We start from the raw sequence: 21086 nt of genomic DNA, 5'->3' as shown, positions 1-21086 counted from the left end.
GTGAAACCATTCATTTAAATGGTTCCGCAAAAAAAATGGAATGTACCCCGTATGCATTCCGTTTCCCAGTTCCGTTGAAAGATAGAACATGTCCTATTATTGCACGCAAATCACGTTCCGTGGCTCCATTCAAGTCAATGGGTCCGCAAAAAAAAAAAACGAACACATACGGAAAAGCATCCGTATGTCTTCCATATCCGTTCCGTTTTTTGTGGAACCATTTATTGAAAATGTTATGCCCAGCCGCATTTTTTCTATGTAATTACTGTATATTCCATACGGAAATAAAAAACGGAACAACGGATCCGTGAAAAATGGACCGCAAAAGCCATACGGTCGTGTGCAGGAGGCCTAAATCAGAGAAAAAAAAAACCTCAGGTATGGAACAACAGACCGCAAAACAAAAACGGTCGTGTGCATGAGCCCTAAGGCTGCATTTACACGACCGTATGCATGGGGTTACTCGTATATTGGGGACCCCGAATATGGCGAATATTTCCTATATTTATTCATTTTGAGGACATCTGTCCTTTAACCCTTTCATGTCCTTTGTGCGCCTAATAATATGGTCATCCAATAGTCATTGCTTTTTTCGCCATGAAAATACTCAGGGGTCTGACCGTAAAATTGCAGATCAGCCCCCGGACCCTCTTACGCTCATTTTCTCTGCATTTAATTCTCTTTTTCCACCAAGTTTACTTCATTAGCTCCATCGTGCATTATAGGCCTTAGTGACCAAGCAATTTTTTAACATTTTTTGTTTGCACGCACCGCAGGCAGTTTGCACCCTGCAATCTTATCTGCAGGGGTGCTGATGTCTGAGAGAGGGAGCTCCCTCCCTCTAAAGCACTTAGATGCCGCAGTCGCTATTAAACGCAGCATCTTAGAGGTATTTAAAGGAAGTGCTGATCTGGGCTGTGAGATTTTGACAAAAAAAAGGAAAAAAAAGAAATAATCTGCACCTCCACCCCTCCCCCGTGCTCACAAGCCGCCGTACTGATGTCGTGAACGCCGCATTTTCCGGACTCTTTATTCCTGATGAGAGAGGCGGCGAAACAAGATGTGACTTTTGCGCACAAGAGAAGAGAGCGCAGGCGATAAATGGACGATGCCGGCAGAGCGCGGAGATAAAAACAGTCATTATCAGACCTTCTCAGAACGCACGCTCCGCCATCGTGTGAGATGAGGACCCCGGCGCCAGAGCCGCACTAATGAAGCACCTGCGCCGCGGAGAGATGTTTCCATTAGAGCAGAGAGACTCGCGCACAAAAGCTACAGGTGACTCGTTAACTGCAAGATTCCTTAATGGACCCGAGAAAGCGCGACCTCGGGTCAAGGAGCAGAACGCCAGGAAACGCCATTACCGCCGAGGAGTCCGTGTATTACACTCTCACAGCTGCCGTCGTCAGGTTATCCGTTTCCGTGTTTATACAATGTGGCCCCTACATATTCTGCAGCGCTGTACAAAATCATCACCACGTGTCCCCCCCGAGGCTCCTCGCAATCTGACACTTAGCTTATTTCATTATGTTTCCATTTTTCTTTTTTTTTTAATGTTAATATTTCTATTATTTTCTTCATTTTATTATCCAAATTTTTAGAGCTTTTAGAATATTATTTTATCATTTTTTAATCTTTTTTTATTTCAATTATTGCTGCTCAGCTTTTTTTTTGACATGCTCCTTTTTTTTCTTAATTATATTCAATTGATTTATTTATTTTTTATTTTATTTATCTGACTTTATATCGGATCATTTTTTATTCTATGATATATTTTTATTCAACTTAATAAAAAGAATAAAAATAAAGTAAATCTCATATCCTTTTCTATCGTTCACACCTCGGCCTGGAATGCCGCCATATGGTCGGAGATACAGTTGTGCTGTTTTTGTTGGTTTATCTTGATTCTCCGTTTTATCTTTAGATGGAATATAGAAGCACATATTATTTGTAGAGGAGATGATGGCATTAAAAGGGGTTGTCACCTAGATTTACACATAATTTCTATTCCCACTGCCTGTGAATGTGTCAGTCTCCACTGTATTTCTAGCATTATATTCCTAAAAGAAGAAGTTGAGGATGAAGCCAGCGCTGAGTCCTCCGTGACAGCAGGGGGTTGTGGGAGGCCTGGATAGAAGTGGATATAAAATCTAGCCTGTGATTATCATCAGTACTAATGCCGCCTGGCTGTGAACTCTGGGGCCTATTAATGGCAGCACAATGTGACTTCATTACCGCCGCTGGCTGACGGGATAGACCGGAATAATAAAATGATTGGAGAAGAGGAAGTAGCAGATGCTCCCCGTTATATCTGCCCTAAAATTCAATTCCCGGCTTGTCTATGCATCACTTTAACCCTCTTTAACCTCCATATGTTGCACATATTCCATAATTTTGGCTTTAATGGCTCCGCTCCACCGCACAGCAAGTGCTTTGTATTCATCTAAAAGCTACAAGGGCACGGAGGATCTCCTGTGAGATAACGCCACATGGAACGGAGCGGCCGCTGAATCACAGAGCGGCCGCTGAATCACAGAGCGCACACTGGGTGAAGATGAGGACACTGCGGGAAAAAATACCCAGGGTTGCCCTAGAAAATCTCCACCTCCAGACTCAGGTTCTTTCATAATTAAAGAAGAACTCCAACACTGCAGACAATGCACTCACACTATAACCCAAAGGATGTCGCCTGGTGGGATCTGTGCTGGAATCTCTTCTACTGTATGTTTACAGGTTGTAATGCTTCAGGTCACCAAGAAACCTCCCAGCTTCCTGTCTGGATGACTACTATTTAGTCACATGTACGGCACGGCACATTTACAAGTTTTGAATCCCAAATTATTGGATTTATAGGCTCCACCAATAACAGAAACCCCAGTTATACAAAAAAATTATTGTATAAACACCACCACTAGAGGGAGCTCAGAAGATTACTACATAAAAATATATACAGCCACCACTAGAGGGAGCTCAGGAGATTACTACATACAGATATATACAGCCATCACTAGAGGGAGCTCAGGAGATTACTGCATAGAGATATATACAGCCACCACTAGAGGGAGCTAAGGAGATTACTACATACATATATATTCAGCCACCACTAGAGGGAGCTCAGGAGATTACTACATACAGATATACACAGCCACCACTAGAGAGAGCTCAGGAGATTACTACATACAGATATACACAGCCACCACTAGAGGGACCTCAGGAGATTATTACATACAGATATATACAGCCACCACTAGAGGGAGCTCAGGAGATTACTGCATACAGATATATACAGCCACCACTAGAGGGAGCTCAGGAGATTACTACATACAGATATATACAGCCACCACTAGAGGGAGCTCAGGAGATTACTACATACAGTTATATACAGCCACCACTAGAGGGAGCTCAGGAGATTATAACATACAGATATATACAGTCACCACTAGAGGGAGCTCAGGATATTACTGCATACAGATATATACAGCCACCACTAGAGGGAGCTCAGGAGGTTACTGCATACAGATATATACAGCCACCACTAGAGGAGCTCAGGAGATTACTACATACAGATATATACAGCCACCACTAGAGAGAGCTCAGGAGATTACTGCATACAGATATATACAGCCACCACTAGAGGAGCTCAGGAGATTACTACATACAGATATATACAGCCACCACTAGAGGAGCTCAGGAGATTACTACATACAGATATATACAGCCACCACTAGAGGGAGCTCAGGAGATTACTGCATCCAAATATATACAGCCACCACTAGAGGGAGCTCAGGAGATTACTACATACAGATATATACAGCCACCACTAGAGGGAGCTCAGGAGATTGCAATATACAGATATATACAGACACCACTAGAGGGAGCTCAGGAGATTACTACATACAGTTATATACAACCACCACTAGAGGGAGTTTAGGAGATTACTACATACAGATATATACAGCCACCACTAGAGGGAACTCAGGAGATTACTACATACAGATATATACAGCCACCACTAAAAGAGCTCAGGAGATTACTACATACAGATATATACAGCCACCACTAGAGGGAGCTCAGGAGATTACTACATACAGATATATACAGCCACCACTAGAGAGAGCTCAGGAGATTACTACATACAGATATATACAGCCACCACTAGAGGGAGCTCAGGAGATTACTACATACAGATGTATACAGCCCCCACTAGAGGGAGCTCAGGAGATTACTACATACAGATATATACAGCCACTACTAGAAGAAGCTCAGGAGTATACTGCATCCAGATATATACAGCCACCACTAGAGGGATATCAGGAGATTACTACATACAGATATATACATCCACCACTAGAGGGAGCTCAGGAGATTACTACATACAGATATATACAGCCACCACTAGAGGGATATCAGGAGATTACTACATACAGATATATACAGCCACCTCTAGAGGGAGCTCAGGAGATTACTACATACAGATATATACAGCCACCACTAGAGGGAGCTCAGGAGATTACTGCATACAGATATATACAGCCACCACTAGAGGGAGCTCAGGAGCTTACTACATACAGATATATACAGCCACCACTAGAGGGAGCTCAGGAGATTACTGCATACAGATATATACAGCCACCACTAGAGGGAGCTCAGGAGATTACTACATATAGATATATACAGCCACCACTAGAGGGAGGTCAGGAGATTACTGCATACAGATATATACAGCCATCACTAGGGGGAGCTCAGGAGATTACTACATACAGATATATACAGCCACCACTAGAGGGAGCTCAGGAGATTACTGCATACAGATATATAGAGCCACCACTAGAGGGAGCTCAGGAGATTACTACATACAGATATATACAGCCACCACTAGAGGGAGCTCAGGAGATTACTGCATACAGATATATAGAGCCACCACTAGAGGGAGCTCAGGAGATTACTACATACAGATATATAGAGCCACCACTAGATGGAGCTCAGGAGATTACTACATACACATATATACAGCCACCACTAAGAGAAGCTCAGGAGATTACTGCATACAGATATATACAGCCACCACTAGAGGGAGCTCAGGAGATTACTGGATACAGATATATACAGCCACCACTAGAGGGAGCTCAGGAGATTACTGCATACAGATATATACAACCACCACTAGAGGGAGCTCAGGAGATTACTACATACAGATATATACAGCCACCACTAGAGGGAGCTCAGGAGATTACTACATACAGATATATACAGTCACCACTAGAGGGAGCTCAGGAGATTACTGTATACAGATATATACAGCCACCACTAGAGGGAGCTCAGGAGATTACTGCATACAGATATATACAGCCACCACTAGAGGGAGCTCAGGAGATTACTACATACAGATATATACAGTCACCACTAGAGGGAGCTCAGGAGATTACTGTATACAGATATATACAGCCACCACTAGAGGGAGCTCAGGAGATTACTGCATACAGATATATACAGCCACCACTAGAGGGAGCTCAGGAGATTACTACATACAGATATATACAGTCACCACTAGAGGGAGCTCAGGAGATTACTACATACAGATATATAGAGCCACCACTAGAGGGAGCTCAGGAGATTACTACATACAGATATATACAGCTACCACTAGAGGGAGCTCAGGAGTTTACTACATACAGATATATACAGCTACCACTAGAGGGAGCTCAGGAGAATACTACATACAGATATATACAGCCACCACTAGAGGGAGCTCAGGAGATTACTACATACAGATATATACAGCTACCACTAGAGGGAGCTCAGGAGATTATTACATACAGATATATATAGACACCACTAGAGGGAGCTCAGGAGATTACTACATACAGATATATACAGTCACCACTAGAGGGAGCTCAGGAGATTACTACATACAGATATATACAGCCACCACTAGAGGGAGCTCAGGAGATTACTTCATACAGATATATACAGCCACCACTAGAGGGAGCTCAGGAGATTACTTCATACAGATATATACAGCCACCACTAGAGGGAGCTCAGGAGATTACTGCATACAGATATATACAGCCACCACTAGAGGGAGCTCCGGAGATTACTACATACAGTTATATACAGCCACCACTAGAGGGAGCTCAGGAGATTACTGTATACAGAAATATACAGCCACCACTAGAGGGAGCTCAGGAGATTACTGTATACAGATATATACAGCCACCACTAGAGGGAGCTCACTACATACAGATATATACAGCCACCACTAGAGAAGCTCAGGAAATTACTACATACAGATATATACAGCCACCACTAGAGGGAGCTCAGGAGATTACTACATACAGATATATACAGCCATCACTAGAGGGAGCTCAGGAGATTACTTCATACAGATATATACAGCCACCACTAGAGGGAGCTCAGGAGATTACTACATACATATATATACAGCCACCACTAGAGGGAGCTCAGGAGATTACTACATACAGATATATACAGCCACCACTAGAGGGAGCTCAGGAGATTACTGCATACAGATATATACAGCCACCACTAGAGGGAGCTCAGGAGATTACTACATACAGATATATACAGCCACCACTAGAGGGAGCTCAGGAGATTACTACATACATATATATACAGCCACCACTAGAGGGAGCTCAGGAGATTACTACATACAGATATATACAGCCATCACTAGAGGGAGCTCAGGAGATTACTACATACAGATATATACAACCACCACTAGAGGGAGCTCAGGAGATTACTATATACAGATATATACAGCCACCACTAGAGGGAGCTCAGGAGATTACTACATACATATATATACAGCCACCACTAGAGGGAGCTCAGGAGATTACTACATACAGATATATACAGCCACCACTAGAGGGAGCTCAGGAGATTACTACATACAGATATATACAGCCACCACTAGAGGGAGCTCAGGAGATTACTACATACAGATATATACAGCCACCACTAGAGGGAGGTCAGGAGATTACTACATACAGATATTCACAGTCACTACTAGAGGGAGCTCAGGAGATTACTACATACAGATATATACAGACACCACTAGAGGGAGCTCAGGAGATTACCACATACAGATATATACAGCCACCACTAGAGGGAGCTCAGGAGATTACTACATACAGATATATACAGCCACCACTAGAGGGAGCTCAGGAGATTACTACATACAGATATATACAGTGACCACTAGAGGGAGCTCAGGAGATTACTACATACAGATATATACAGCCACCACTAGAGGGAGCTCAGGAGATTACTACATACAGATATATACAGCCACCACTAGAGGGAGCTCAGGAGATTACTACATACAGATATATACAGCCACCACTAGAGGGAGCTCAGTGGATTACTGCATACAGATATTCACAGTCACTACTAGAGGGAGCTCAGGAGATTACTACATACAGATATATACAGACACCACTAGAGGGAGCTCAGGAGATTACCACATACAGATATATACAGCCACCACTAGAGGGAGCTCAGGAGATTACTACATACAGATATATACAGCCACCACTAGAGGGAGCTCAGGAGATTACTACATACAGATATATACAGCCACCACTAGAGGGAGCTCAGGAGATTACTACATACAGATATATACAGCCACCACTAGAGGGAGCTCAGGAGATTACTACATACAGATATATACAGCCACCACTAGAGGGAGCTCAGGAGATTACTACATACAGATATATACATTGATATTTGGATACCTCTTCTTTAAAGGAGTACCCCTTCCCAACACCAGTGTGGTGCCCCATGTCAGCTTGTACCTATCATGCATCACACTGTACTCACACTGCACATTCAGCTGCACTGCGGCCTCCCTGGATCGGATGTTGAAGCCGTTATATCTCGCCGTTTGACACTTATAGCCTCCGCTCATTTCTCGGGTGACGTTTTCCAGCCTCAGTTTTCCGTCCGGAGTTTCTATGAGCTTTTCACCATTGGGGAACGTGGCCTCCTTGTCCATTCGAGTCCACAAAACCGGCGGCAGCGGCTTTCCTCGCACCTCGCACTGCAGCTCCGCGGTGGACCCCTCCCTTACGGTGATGACTATCTGCCCCCGGGGGACGCTGATGGACGGAGGGACTGCAAGGAAAACAGTGAAAGGAAAGAGACAGTAAGTGAATTGTCGCAGCTGTAAGTGTCCCTCTCCATATAGCTGAGCCCCCATTTGCCACCATCACACCCTCAGAGGTCAGAACTGTGAAAGGCTTCCTCTGGATATATGATGGTCCTCCAGTCTGGACCTCCAAGACTGTGCCTTCATATCCCCGGCGGCTGCAGTCTTGGTCTCACAGTCTCAGTCTACAAGCCGAGTCCCCCGGGGTCCACTTTCCCTTTTGCTTCCTATGGGATCTAGCAGGATATGTAATGCGGGTTCCGCGCAGTGTTTGGCCGCTCTGGATTTGCTAAGACACATACAAAGTCCCGACGCTGATCGGCCTCTGTGCAGGAGACAGGAGGCAGGAGAGGCCAGCAAATGCTTGGTGATATGGGGGTCTGGTCTAAGGCTTCCTTTTGGGATCTGGTCTAAGATCTGTTTGACTTATTGCTGTAATATTGCTCTAATTGCTCTGCTAGATTTGTTTCTAGTTGGCAGCTCAAGGGTGTGTCCTTTCTGCTGCAGCTCTCTCCTGATCACAGCTCAGGGGTGTGTCCTTTCTGTTGCAGCTCTCTCCTGATCACAGCTCAGGGGTGTGTCCTTTGTGCTGCAGCTCTCTCCTGATCACAGCTCAGGGGTGTGTCCTTTCTGTTGCAGCTCTCTCCTGATCACAGCTCAGGGGTGTGTCCTTTCCCCTGCAGCTCCCTTCCCATTACAGCTCAGAAGATGTGCCCTTTCTGCTGGTGCTCTCTCTCCCTATCACAGGCTGGGAAGTGTGCCCTTTCTGCTACAGCTTGTTTCCTATTACAGCCAAGGGGGCTTGTCCTTCTGCTGCAGCTCTCTTCCTATAACTGTCGACAAAGGTGGACGTGCACAGTAACAGTAGATGGATGTGCACATTACTATGCTGATTAAACACCAGGGGGCGCCATTCTAGTGAAGTAAATAGAATCTCTCACAACTGGGGAATTTTTGTCACAGAAAGTAAATTAAAAAAGTCAGTAGATTGTAATGCTGCATTATAATAAGATAACATTTAATGATGGCCCAACCCCTTTAAGGGTCTGATCTGGGGTCTCATTAGGTTAGGGGGCCACATCTGGGGTCTCATTAGGTTAGGGGGGCCACATCTGGGGTCTCATTAGGTTAGGGGGCCTGATCAGGGGTCTCATTAGGTTAGGGGGGCTGATCTGGGGTCTCATTAGGTTAGGGGGGCTGATCTGGGGTCTCATTAGGTTAGGGGGGCTGATCCGGGGTCTCATTAGGTTAGGGGGGCTGATTTGGGGTCTCATTAGCTTAGGGGGCCACATCTGGGGTCTCATTAGGTTAGGGGGGCTGATCCGGGGTCTCATTAGGTTAGTGGGGCTGATCCGGGGTCTCATTAGGTTAGGGGGGCTAATCCAGGATCTCATTAGGTTAGTGGGGCTGATCCGGGGTCTCATTAGGTTGGGGAGCTGATCCGGGGTCTCATTAGGTTAGGGGGGCTGATCTGGGGTCTCATTAGGTTAGGGGGGCTGATCCGGGGTCTCATTAGGTTAGTGGGGCTGATCCAGGGTCTCATTAGGTTAGTGGGGCTAATCCAGGATCTCATTAGGTTAGGGGGGCTGATCTGGGGTCTATTAGGTTAGGGGGGCTGATCTGGGGTCTCATTAGGTTAGTGGGGCTGATCCGGGGTCTCATTAGGTTGGGGGGCTGATCCGGGGTCTCATTAGGTTAGGGGGGCTGATCTGGGGTATCATTAGGTTAGGGGGGCTGATCTGGGGTCTATTAGGTTAGGGGGGCTGATCTGGGGTCTCATTAGGTTAGGGGGGCTGATCTGGGATCTATTAGGTTAGGGGGGCTGATCCGGGGTCTCATTAGGTTAGGGGGGCTGATCTGGGGTCTCATTAGGTTAGGGGGGCTGATCTGGGGTCTCATTAGGTTAGGGGGCCTGATCTAGGGTCTCATTAGGTTAGGGGGGCTGATCTGGGGTCTCATTAGGTTAGGGGGGCTGATTTGGGGTCTCATTAGGTTAGGGGGGCTGATCTGGGATCTATTAGGTAAGGGGGGCTGATCTGGGGTCTCATTAGGTTAGGGGGGCTGATCTCGGGTCTCATTAGGTTAGGGGGGCTGATCTGGGGTCCCATTAGGTTAGGGGGGCTGATCCAGGGTCTCATTAGGTTAGGGGGGCTGATCCAGGGTCTCATTAGGTTAGGGGGGCTGATCTGGGGTCTCATTAGGTTAGGGGGGCTGATTTGGGGTCTCATTAGGTTAGGGGGGCTGATCTGGGATCTATTAGGTTAGGGGGGCTGATCTGGGGTCTCATTAGGTTAGGGGGGCTGATCTCGGGTCTCATTAGGTTAGGGGGGCTGATCTGGGGTCCCATTAGGTTAGGGGGGCTGATCCAGGGTCTCATTAGGTTAGGGGGGCTGATCCAGGGTCTCATTAGGTTAGGGGGGCTGATCTGGGGTCTCATTAGGTTAGGGGGGCTGATCCAGGGTCTCATTAGGTTAGGGGGACTGATCCAGGGTCTCATTAGGTTAGGGGGGCTGATCTGGGATATGATTTGGATATCTGTTCTAGAGGCTGACAAAGTTTTGGGGTCTGAATCACTAATCGAACACTTTTCGGGCGCAGTGATCTGTATGGCGGTGCGTCACTTGTCTTCGGCCTTTTTAATTGGCAAGGATTCCCGGAGAGGACTTTTCCCCGTCCCATCCCTATAGAGGGGGACGCCCCAGGAGAGCAATACTGGGACGCTCCCACCCAATAGCTCTCACCGGATAAATGCACAAGGCTTGGAGCAGGGTGGGGGCCCGCACAGATGATGCCTAGGCAGTGAGGTGCAGTAGATGCAGACCCTGAGGCCTCGCATTGTATTCACCCTGTGGGATGTGGGTTTGTACTGAGAAGCCGGCAGAAGTCAATGACATTGCCATGTGAGGCTCAGTGCCTGCCCTGGAGATCTGCTCCAGACACTGGACATCACAGTAATGCAGAAAAAATAATTGCCCAGAATGCAACAATCCATATGTGCATCACAGGACCCCCAAACAAACTGCTCTGGATGCATGCATCAGCACAATGCAGACTGATTCTTAGTGGAGTGCAGCTCTGGATGTGACTGGAGAATCAACCAGTGCACCTCTCACCTGTCTCTGCGGAGATGTTGATGTCGCTGCTGTTCAGGGTGAGGGGCAGATTGGGCAACGAGGCGTCACACAAGTAGGTGCCATAGTCACTAAAGCGAAGGTCAATGATCTCCAGGCTGCTGGTGACCGGGGGCAGCTCTAGGTCATTCTTGGTGATCACGATGCGGTCCGAGGTCTTTATGACCTTCTGGTTCTTGTACCAGGTGTACTGGACCTTGTCTTGGGGCACGGCGTCCACGTGGCAGGAGATCTTCAGGTCCTGGCCCAGCTGGATGGTCTCGCTCTCCTTGATGACGTCAGGGGTGATCTGATAGGTGAGGTTCCTCATAGCTGTGAGGGGCAGAAGACAAAGACAGGGGCATCAAATGGAGGAAAACCGGCATCTCATCGCTTCATGTCAGTGAATGGAAACTTGGGGCTGACCTAGTGCTGCACACATGGGCTGAGGGGTTGTATTGTGGCGGGTGGGGGCGCCGTCACAAATCACCCCCCCCCAGACCTCTGCAGTCCAGGCATGACGGAGCTCCGAAGGGTTGTACGTAGGGATGAGCGAAGTAAAAGCTTCGGGTCATCTAAGAATTCCGTTACCGCGGACCGTAACTTATGGGACCTGTTAGCGGAATCCATAACGGAATTCTTAGACAACCTGAACCTTGGACGCCAAGCTCATCCCTAGCTGTACGGGGCGGGCTCCGGAGAAGACACCTCTGGGGATGGACAAGGGACCGGGACTAAAAAAGGTCACAAAAATGTCTAAAAATATATTTAAAAAAAAATCTGAATGTTGAAGCCACAATAAATAATCATCATTGGTGTCTATGAATATCGCATTATTTATCCCGCACTGTGAATGGTTAAAAAAAATACTACTGCAGAAATGCTGCTTTTGATGACATCACCTTAAAATTATCACAAAGTTGTATGAACCCCAAAATGATACCAATAAAAACGTATAATGTGCCCCACAAATAAGGAGCCCCCACAACTAGAACATCAATGAGTTATAGGAGTCGGGGGAGGGGGACGCAGCAAAACAAAAACCAGATACATTCTAAAGTTGATACATTTGATAGATTTGATACATTTGTTCCTCACCGAGCGGCACTGCCCACCCTGCGCTCCCAGCACTTGGCACAACTACCGAGATTTTTTATTCCACCCAGAAAATATTGGTTTTAGTTTCTCAGCACATTATATGGGACATGAACTGCGGCCGTAAAAATACAACGTATCCTGCAAAAAACAAGCCTTCATGTCGATGGAAAAATAAAAAGTGATGGCTCTCAGAGGCTCGGGCAGAGAAAAGAGGCGGCAAGAGGATAGGAGAACTGTAAAACCAACAATGACTCCATTCACAGACAGCAAGCAGAGATTGTGAAAAAGGTGATCAATCAAAACATGTAAATGCTTTTCCTTTAAGAGAGCGGATTGTAGAACAGATTATAGAACGTCCGCGGCGGCCGAGAGACACATCAACCACATGAAGAACATCCACGTCTCCTCGCCACAAACTCCATCCACAGAGGCGTCCGCTGCAGGAAATCAATGGCTATCCACGTACAAAAGATCAGCGGCGACATCACTGAGAATGCCACCTATCCATCACTAGAGATCAGCGGTGACATCACTGAGAATGCCGCCTATCCATCACTAGAGATCAGCAGTGACATCACTGAGAATGCAGCCTATCTGTTCACCAGAGATCAGCGGTGACATCACTGAGAATGCAGCCTATCCATTCACTAGAGATCAGCGGTGACATCACTGAGAATGCAGCCTATCCACGTACAAAAGATCAGCGGAGACATCACTGAGAATGCCGCCTATCCATTCACTAGAGATCAGCGGTGACATCACTGAGAATGCAGCCTATCCATTCACTAGAGATCAGCAGTGACATCACTGAGAATGCCGCCTATCCATTCACTAGAGATCAGCGGTGACATCACTGAGAATGCCACCTATCCATCACTAGAGATCAGCGGTGACATCACTGAGAATGCAGCCTATCCATTCACTAGAGATCAGCGGTGACATCACTGAGAATGCAGCCTATCCATCACTAGAGATCAGCGGTGACATCACTGAGAATGCCCCCTATCCATCACTAGAGATCAGCGGTGACATCACTGAGAATGCAGCCTATCCATCACTAGAGATCAGCGGTGACATCACTGAGAATGCAGCCTATCCATCACTAGAGATCAGCAGTGACATCACTGAGAATGCAGCCTATCCATTCACTAGAGATCAGCGGTGACATCACTGAGAATGCAGCCTATCCAGTCACTAGAGATCAGCGGTGACATCACTGAGAATGCAGCCGATCCATTCACTAGAGATCAGCGGTGACATCACTGAGAATGCAGCCTATCCATTCACTAGAGATCAGCAGTGACATCACTGAGAATGCCGCCTATCCATCACTAGAGATCAGCGGTGACATCACTGAGAATGCAGCCTATCCATTACTAGAGATCAGCGGTGACATCACTGAGAATGCCTCCTATCCATCACTAGAGATCAGCGGTGACATCACTGAGAATGCCGCCTATCCATCACTAGAGATCAGCGGTGACATCACTGAGAATGCAGCCTATCCATCACTAGAGATCAGCGGTGACATCACTTGGAATGCCGCCTATCCATTCACCGGAGATCAGCGGTGCCATCACACATATCTTGTACAGTTACTGGCCTGGTACAGGACTTACATCTCACTAGGAGGTTGACCGTCTTCTTGGCCGGGTTCCCCACGTTGTTGATGGCCGTGCAGTTGTAGAAGCCGGAGTCCTCCGCTCGGATCTGCCGTATGGTGAGATTCCCCCCTTTACTAATGCTGTTGGGTGGCATGGGGTTCGGGGAGTGAGACCAGACGGCTTTGGGTGGGGGGTCGCCTCCGGTAAGCGTGCACTGCATGGTGACGTCGTCTCCTGGATTCACCACCAGCGTCTCATTCACTGACATCTTGAGAGCCGGAGGAGCTGAATGGAGGAAGAGAGAGAAGGATGAGACAAGAGGACATCAGACCGAGGAACAGAAGAACATCTGATACACTGTCACATGAGACATCAGACCGCCCGATGATGTCACGCCCCAACTCATGATGTCACCCCCTGTCAGACGCAGCACCCAACTCATAATGGGGAGATGACACCTGCTGAGGGATAGTCATTAGATGGCTGATAAATGACTTCTCTAGTCACACCTAAAGCTGCCACCCCTATTTTATCAAATGAAAATATGATGATACGTCCAGCAGAGGTAACGATGTTAGAATGAAGCCTCATTCACACGTCAGTGTTCGGTCAGTGATTTCCATCAGTGATTATGAGCCAAAACCAGGTGCGGCTCTAAACACAGAACGGGGCAGATCTTTCCCCTATACCTCATGTCTGCGGAGGCTCCAGTCCTGGTTTTAGCTCATAATCACTGATGGAAATCACTGACCGAACACTGACGTGTGAATGAGGCACAACTCATCAAAAAAGATCTGGGTGCACATCTCAGTGTACGTAGAAGCTCAATGCCAATCTGAGGTAGGTAAAGCCAGTGAGATCATGGTAAGTGTTTAGAGACACAGAGAGATAATCTTACATCGATATAAAGTATCACCGCACTCTCCACAATATACAAATCTAAAGAAATGGCAGAGAAAAGTAGAACAAAGGGCGAGAAAACTGATGAGGGCACCGGAGAACTTCACTTACAGGAAGACAGTGGAAATATGACTCTGACAGCTCTGTGTGCCGGAGCTTTGTATTATATTATCCATGATGAGTGTTATACTCCATATCACGTCTTACTCTGCCAGCACCTAATGATGTGAGGCCTGAGCTGAAGGGGGACTTGATGTCTATTCTCATCACGCAGTGCAGCCTGTACAAAGCCAAGACCTACACACATAAACAATGCAGCATCACACAGCAGACGAGGAGACCCAGGCAGCATCAATTTCCTCATCTCCAAGGAAGGCTCCCGGGATAATCATTTACTATACCCAAATAATACTGCGCCTAGGAACAAACATAACTCCAATAATACTGCTCCTATGTACAAGAATATACCGTAACTACTATAATACTGCTCCTATGTACAAGAATATAACTACTATAATACTGCTCCTATGTACAAGAATATAACTACTATAATACTGCCCCCTATGTACAAGAATATAACTACTATAATACTGCTCCTATGTACAGGAATATAACTACTATAATACTGCTCCTATGTACAGGAATATAACTACTATAATACTGCTCCTATGTACAAGAATATAACTACTATAATACTGCTCCTATGTACAAGAATATAACTACTATAATACTGCTCCTATGTACAAGAATATAACTACTATAATACTGCTCCTATGTACAAGAATATAACTACTATAATACTGCTCCTATGTACAAGAATATAACTACTATAATACTGCCTCCTATGTACAAGAATATAACTACTATAATACTGCCTCCTATGTGCAGGAATATAACTACTATAATACTGCTCCTATGTACAGGAATATAACTACTATAATACTGCTCCTATGTACAAGAATATAACTACTATAATACTGCCTCCTATGTACAAGAATATAACTACTATAATACTGCCTCCTATGTATAAGAATATATCTACTATAATACTGCTCCTATGTACAAGAATATAACTGCTATAATACTGCTCCTATGTACAGGAATATAACTACTATAATACTGCTCCTATGTACAAGAATATAACTACTATAATACTGCCTCCTATGTACAAGAATATAACTACTATAATACTGCCTCCTATGTATAAGAATATATCTACTATAATACTGCCTCCTATGTACAAGAATATAACTACTATAATACTGCCTCCTATGTATAAGAATATATCTACTATAATACTGCTCCTATGTACAAGAATATAACTACTATAATACTGCTCCTATGCACAATAATATATCTACTATAATACTGCTCCTATGTACAAGAATATAACTGCTATAATACTGCTCCTATGTACAAGAATATAACTACTATAATACTGCCTCCTATGTACAAGAATATAACTACTATAATACTGCTCCTATGTACAAGAATATAACTACTATAATACTGCTCCTATGTACAAGAATATAACTACTATAATACTGCCTCCTATGTACAAGAATATAACTGTTATAATACTGCTCCTATGTACAAGAATATAACTACTGTAATACTGCCTCCTAATATACAAGAATATAACTACTATAATACTGCTCCTATGTACAAGAATATAACTACTATAATACTGCTCCTATGTACAAGAATATAACTACTATAATACTGCTCCTATGTACAAGAATATAACTACTATAATACTGCTCCTATGTACAAGAATATAACTACTATAATACTGCTCTATGTACAAGAATATAACTACTATAATACTGCCTCCTATGTACAAGAATATAACTACTATAATACTGCTCCTATGTACAAGAATATAACTACTATAATACTGCTCCTATGTACAAGAATATAACTACTATAATACTGCCTCCTATGTACAATAATATATCTACTATAATACTGCTCCTATGTACAAGTATATAACTACTATAATACTGCTCCTATGTACAAGAATATAACTACTATAATACTGCCTCCTATGTACAGGAATATAACTACTATAATACTGCTCCTATGTACAAGAATATAACTACTATAATACTGCCTCCTATGTACAAGAATATAACTACTATAATACTGCCCCTATGTACAATAATATAACTACTATAATACTGCTCCTATGTACAAGAATATAACTACTATAATACTGCTCCTATGTACAAGAATATAACTACTATAATACTGCTCCTATGTACAAGAATATAACTACTATAATACTGCTCCTATGTACAAGAATATAACTACAATAATACTGCTCCTATGTACAAGAATATAACTACTATAATACTGCTCCTATGTACAAGAATATACCTACTATAATACTGCTCCTATGTACAAGAATATAACTACTATAATACTGCCTCCTATGTATAAGAATATAACTACTATAATACTGCTTCTATGTACAAGAATATAACTACTATAATACTGCCTCCTATGTACAAGAATATAACTACTATAATACTGCTCCTATGTACAAGAATATAACTACTATAATACTGCCTCCTATGTACATAAATATAACTACTATAATACTGCCTCCTATGTACAAGAATATAACTACTATAATACTGCCTCCTATGTACAAGAATATAACTACTATAATACTGCCTCCTATGTACAAGAATATAACTACTATAATACTGCCTCCTATGTACAAGAATATAACTACTATAATACTGCTCCTATGTACAAGAATATAACTACTATAATACTGCCTCCTATGTACAAGAATATAACTACTATAATACTACTCCTATGTACAAGAATATAACTACTATAATACTGCCTCCTATGTACAATAATATAACTACTATAATACTGCACACTATGTACAAGAATATAACTACTATAATACTGCTCCTATGTACAAGAATATAACTACTATAATACTGCTCCTATGTACAAGAATATAACTACTATAATACTGCCTCCTATGTACAAGAATATAACAACTATAATACTGCTCCTATGTACAAGAATATAACTACTATAATACTGCTCCTATGTACAAGAATATACCTACTATAATACTGCTCCTATGTACAAGAATATAACTACTATAATACTGCCTCCTATGTATAAGAATATAACTACTATAATACTGCCTCCTATGTACAAGAATATAACTACTATAATACTGCTCCTATGTACAAGAATATAACTACTATAATACTGCCTCCTATGTACAAGAATATAACGACTATAATACTGCCTCCTATGTACAATAATATAACTACTATAATACTGCACACTATGTACAAGAATATAACTACTATAATACTGCTCCTATGTACAAGAATATAACTACTATAATACTGCTCCTATGTACAAGAATATAACTACTATAATACTGCCTCCTATGTACAAGAATATAACAACTATAATACTGCTCCTATGTACAAGAATATAACTACTATAATACTGCTCCTATGTACAAGAATATACCTACTATAATACTGCTCCTATGTACAAGAATATAACTACTATAATACTGCCTCCTATGTATAAGAATATAACTACTATAATACTGCCTCCTATGTACAAGAATATAACTACTATAATACTGCTCCTATGTACAAGAATATAACTACTATAATACTGCCTCCTATGTACAAGAATATAACGACTATAATACTGCCTCCTATGTACAAGAATATAACTACTATAATACTGCTCCTATGTACAAGAATATAACTACTATAATACTGCCTCCTATGTACAAGAATATAACTACTATAATACTGCCTCCTATGTACAAGAATATAACTACTATAATACTGCCTCCTATGTACAAGAATATAACTACTATAATACTGCCTCCTTGCTGTGAGGACGTGTGTCAGTAGCTCTCCTGAGGCTTTGGATGTCTGGAGAAAGCCCAGGGCGGGGCCACTCTGGGTGGGGATGCTCCCCAAGCAAGGCCCAGGCTCCAAGGCCTATTCTGGGAGATAATTCCCAGACTCCTCACTCTATGGATAATTATCCAGAAGTTTCTTTGGAAGGAAGGAATGTTCCGAGTGTTGCCAGTCCCAGTGCAGCAGGAAGCAAAGATGAAAAGAAAATGTTGGAAGTAAAGAAGGAGACATCACTGAGTAAGAGCATGGCTGCAGGTGTGCAATCCACCCCACCCGCAGGCAGACAGAGGAGAACATCCCTGGAGAAGCAGACCATGCAGGAGAATCTGCAGCAGCCTGTCCTGATACGGTCTGACCGCACACGCTACGGGAGTGGGAACAGCGCAAAAGTCACCAACACGACAGATGAGACCAGAGGGAATACTGAAGGAAGGCTTCATGGGGCCACAAGTGCAGTCACTGGGAAGAACCAGGGGCCCAGTCCCCAATCTGGAGATAGCGACCTCGCAGCAGTGACCACGGCTGCACTAGGTCCAGTGCAAGGACCAAGCAGAGGGACGCCTGTAAGGAGCCATTCTGTGAGTACACAACCCCCCAATACTCAGCGTGCACCAGAACTATGTCTGGCCGAGCGGATCCCAGCTCTGGTCAAGAGACTGGAGACATTAAAAAGAACAAAACTACAGCTGCAGAAACAGATAGATTGTGTCTATAAGCTAAAGGCAGCAAACCCCAACAATCAGGTTGTCCATGACAAGAAGCTGAGCGCCCTCGCTGTGCAGCTCGCTGACACTGTGCAGGACATGGAGGCTGTACTGGAGCAGATGGGACCAGTCGCTGAATCCTTCAGGAACCAGCAAAGACTTGAGGGACATGGGGGAAGACCTGCGCCAGAACCATCTCCATCTAAACCCAAGTCTCCAACCTGTCCAGATGACACCCAGCAGGCCTGTGCAAGACCAGTCCTCAGACCAGCCAGCTTCCCTTTTGAGAAAGGGAATTTGTACAAAGAAGTGGGAGAAAGTGTCCAGCAACAGCAAAGACCTGCAGAGACTCCTCAAAAGGTACCACAAGTCCCAGCAGTTTGTGATGTGAAGCAGGACTATGGACTCTCGCCTGAAGGTAACGCTGCAGTAGCAGTGCAGTCACCACAAGCCCTGGGAGGCAGTAGAGAGCAGCAGGACTGTGGGCTCTCGCCTGAAGGTAACTCTGCAGTAGCAGTGCAGTCACCACAAGCCCTGGGGGGCAGTAGAGAGCAGCAGGACTGTGGGCTCTCGCCTGAAGGTAACTCTGCAGTAGCAGTGCAGTCACCACAAGCCCTGGGGGGCAGTAGAGAGCAGCAGGACTGTGGACTCTCGCCTGAAGGTAATTCTGCAGTAGCAGTGCAGTCACCACAAGCCCTGGGGGGCAGTAGAGAGCAGCAGGACTGTGGACTCTCACCTGAAGGTAACTCTGCAGTAGCAGTGCAGTCACCACAAGCCCTGGGGGGCAGTAGAGAGCAGCAGGACTGTGGACTCTTGCCTGAAGGTAACTCTGCAGTAGCAGTGCAGTCACCACAAGCCCTGGGGGGCAGTAGAGAGCAGCAGGACTGTGGGCTCTTGCCTGAAGGCAGCAGTGCAGCAGAGAGCTCACAGGTCATGGCTCAGCAGGACTGTCGGGGCTCTGTAGAGCAGGATCATACTGCTAGTGACTGCATTGATATGACTGTATGTGATGTTACTGATGATGTTTCTGCAGAGGGGAGCGCTTCACAGTCTGTGTGGGATTTGGGGTCATCTCTAGAGTCGGGTCCACCGTTAGATCAGCCTTCAGAGGCTTGTGACTCGCAGAGTATTATGGATGATGGTGGGGAGGGGGCTGTACAGTCTGATGCACAGCACTTCCCCCCTTTAGTTACACCAGAAGTGTCAGACCCCCATAGTGCAGGCGGTCAGCAGCCACCACAGCGCCCCCAAGTACAGCAGGAGGGTGGAACTGGTGGTGTCTCCTCTGGTAATGCCTGGAGCCGTGGGTCACCATCCTTCAGGTCTAATGTGAACTATACAGGTCAGGCTTTTAAGAGGAGGAACGTGGTCAGGTTCAGACATAGAGGGGCCAAGGAGGAGTTGCCTGACAGGAGGTTTGTGGTCCGTGAACTTCTGTGCCACCAAATGGGTTTCCTGCCATCTAACATCCTGGCAGTGATAAACCTTCCTGACAGGCAGGGGTATGACGTCAGTTTTAAACTCATGTCTGACCTGGACCGCTTCTGGGCTCATTTCGCCCGGGTGAGAGATGCTGA

At 44.8% G+C, this 21086-nt stretch overlaps 1 protein-coding gene across 4 annotated transcripts in view; it reads right to left on the bottom strand.

The window, feature by feature from the left end:
- MDGA1 (MAM domain containing glycosylphosphatidylinositol anchor 1) overlaps positions 1-21086 on the bottom strand; it is a 241211-nt gene that overhangs the window by 66689 nt on the left and 153436 nt on the right. For all 4 annotated transcript variants that reach the window (XM_040430779.1, XM_040430782.1, XM_040430781.1 and 1 more), the window contains 3 exons: positions 13995-14264; positions 11281-11610; positions 7840-8133 (listed from right to left, as the gene is read on the bottom strand). In XM_040430779.1, coding sequence (XP_040286713.1) covers positions 7840-8133; positions 11281-11610; positions 13995-14264 — 894 coding nt within the window. The remainder of the gene's footprint in view (positions 1-7839; positions 8134-11280; positions 11611-13994; positions 14265-21086) is intronic.

Source organism: Bufo bufo, chromosome 4 (assembly GCF_905171765.1).
Source record: "Bufo bufo chromosome 4, aBufBuf1.1, whole genome shotgun sequence".
Classification (NCBI taxonomy): Eukaryota; Metazoa; Chordata; class Amphibia; order Anura; family Bufonidae; genus Bufo; species Bufo bufo.
The sequence above is the reverse complement of the archived record's forward strand: the minus strand, read 5'-3'. Positions and strand labels throughout refer to the sequence as shown.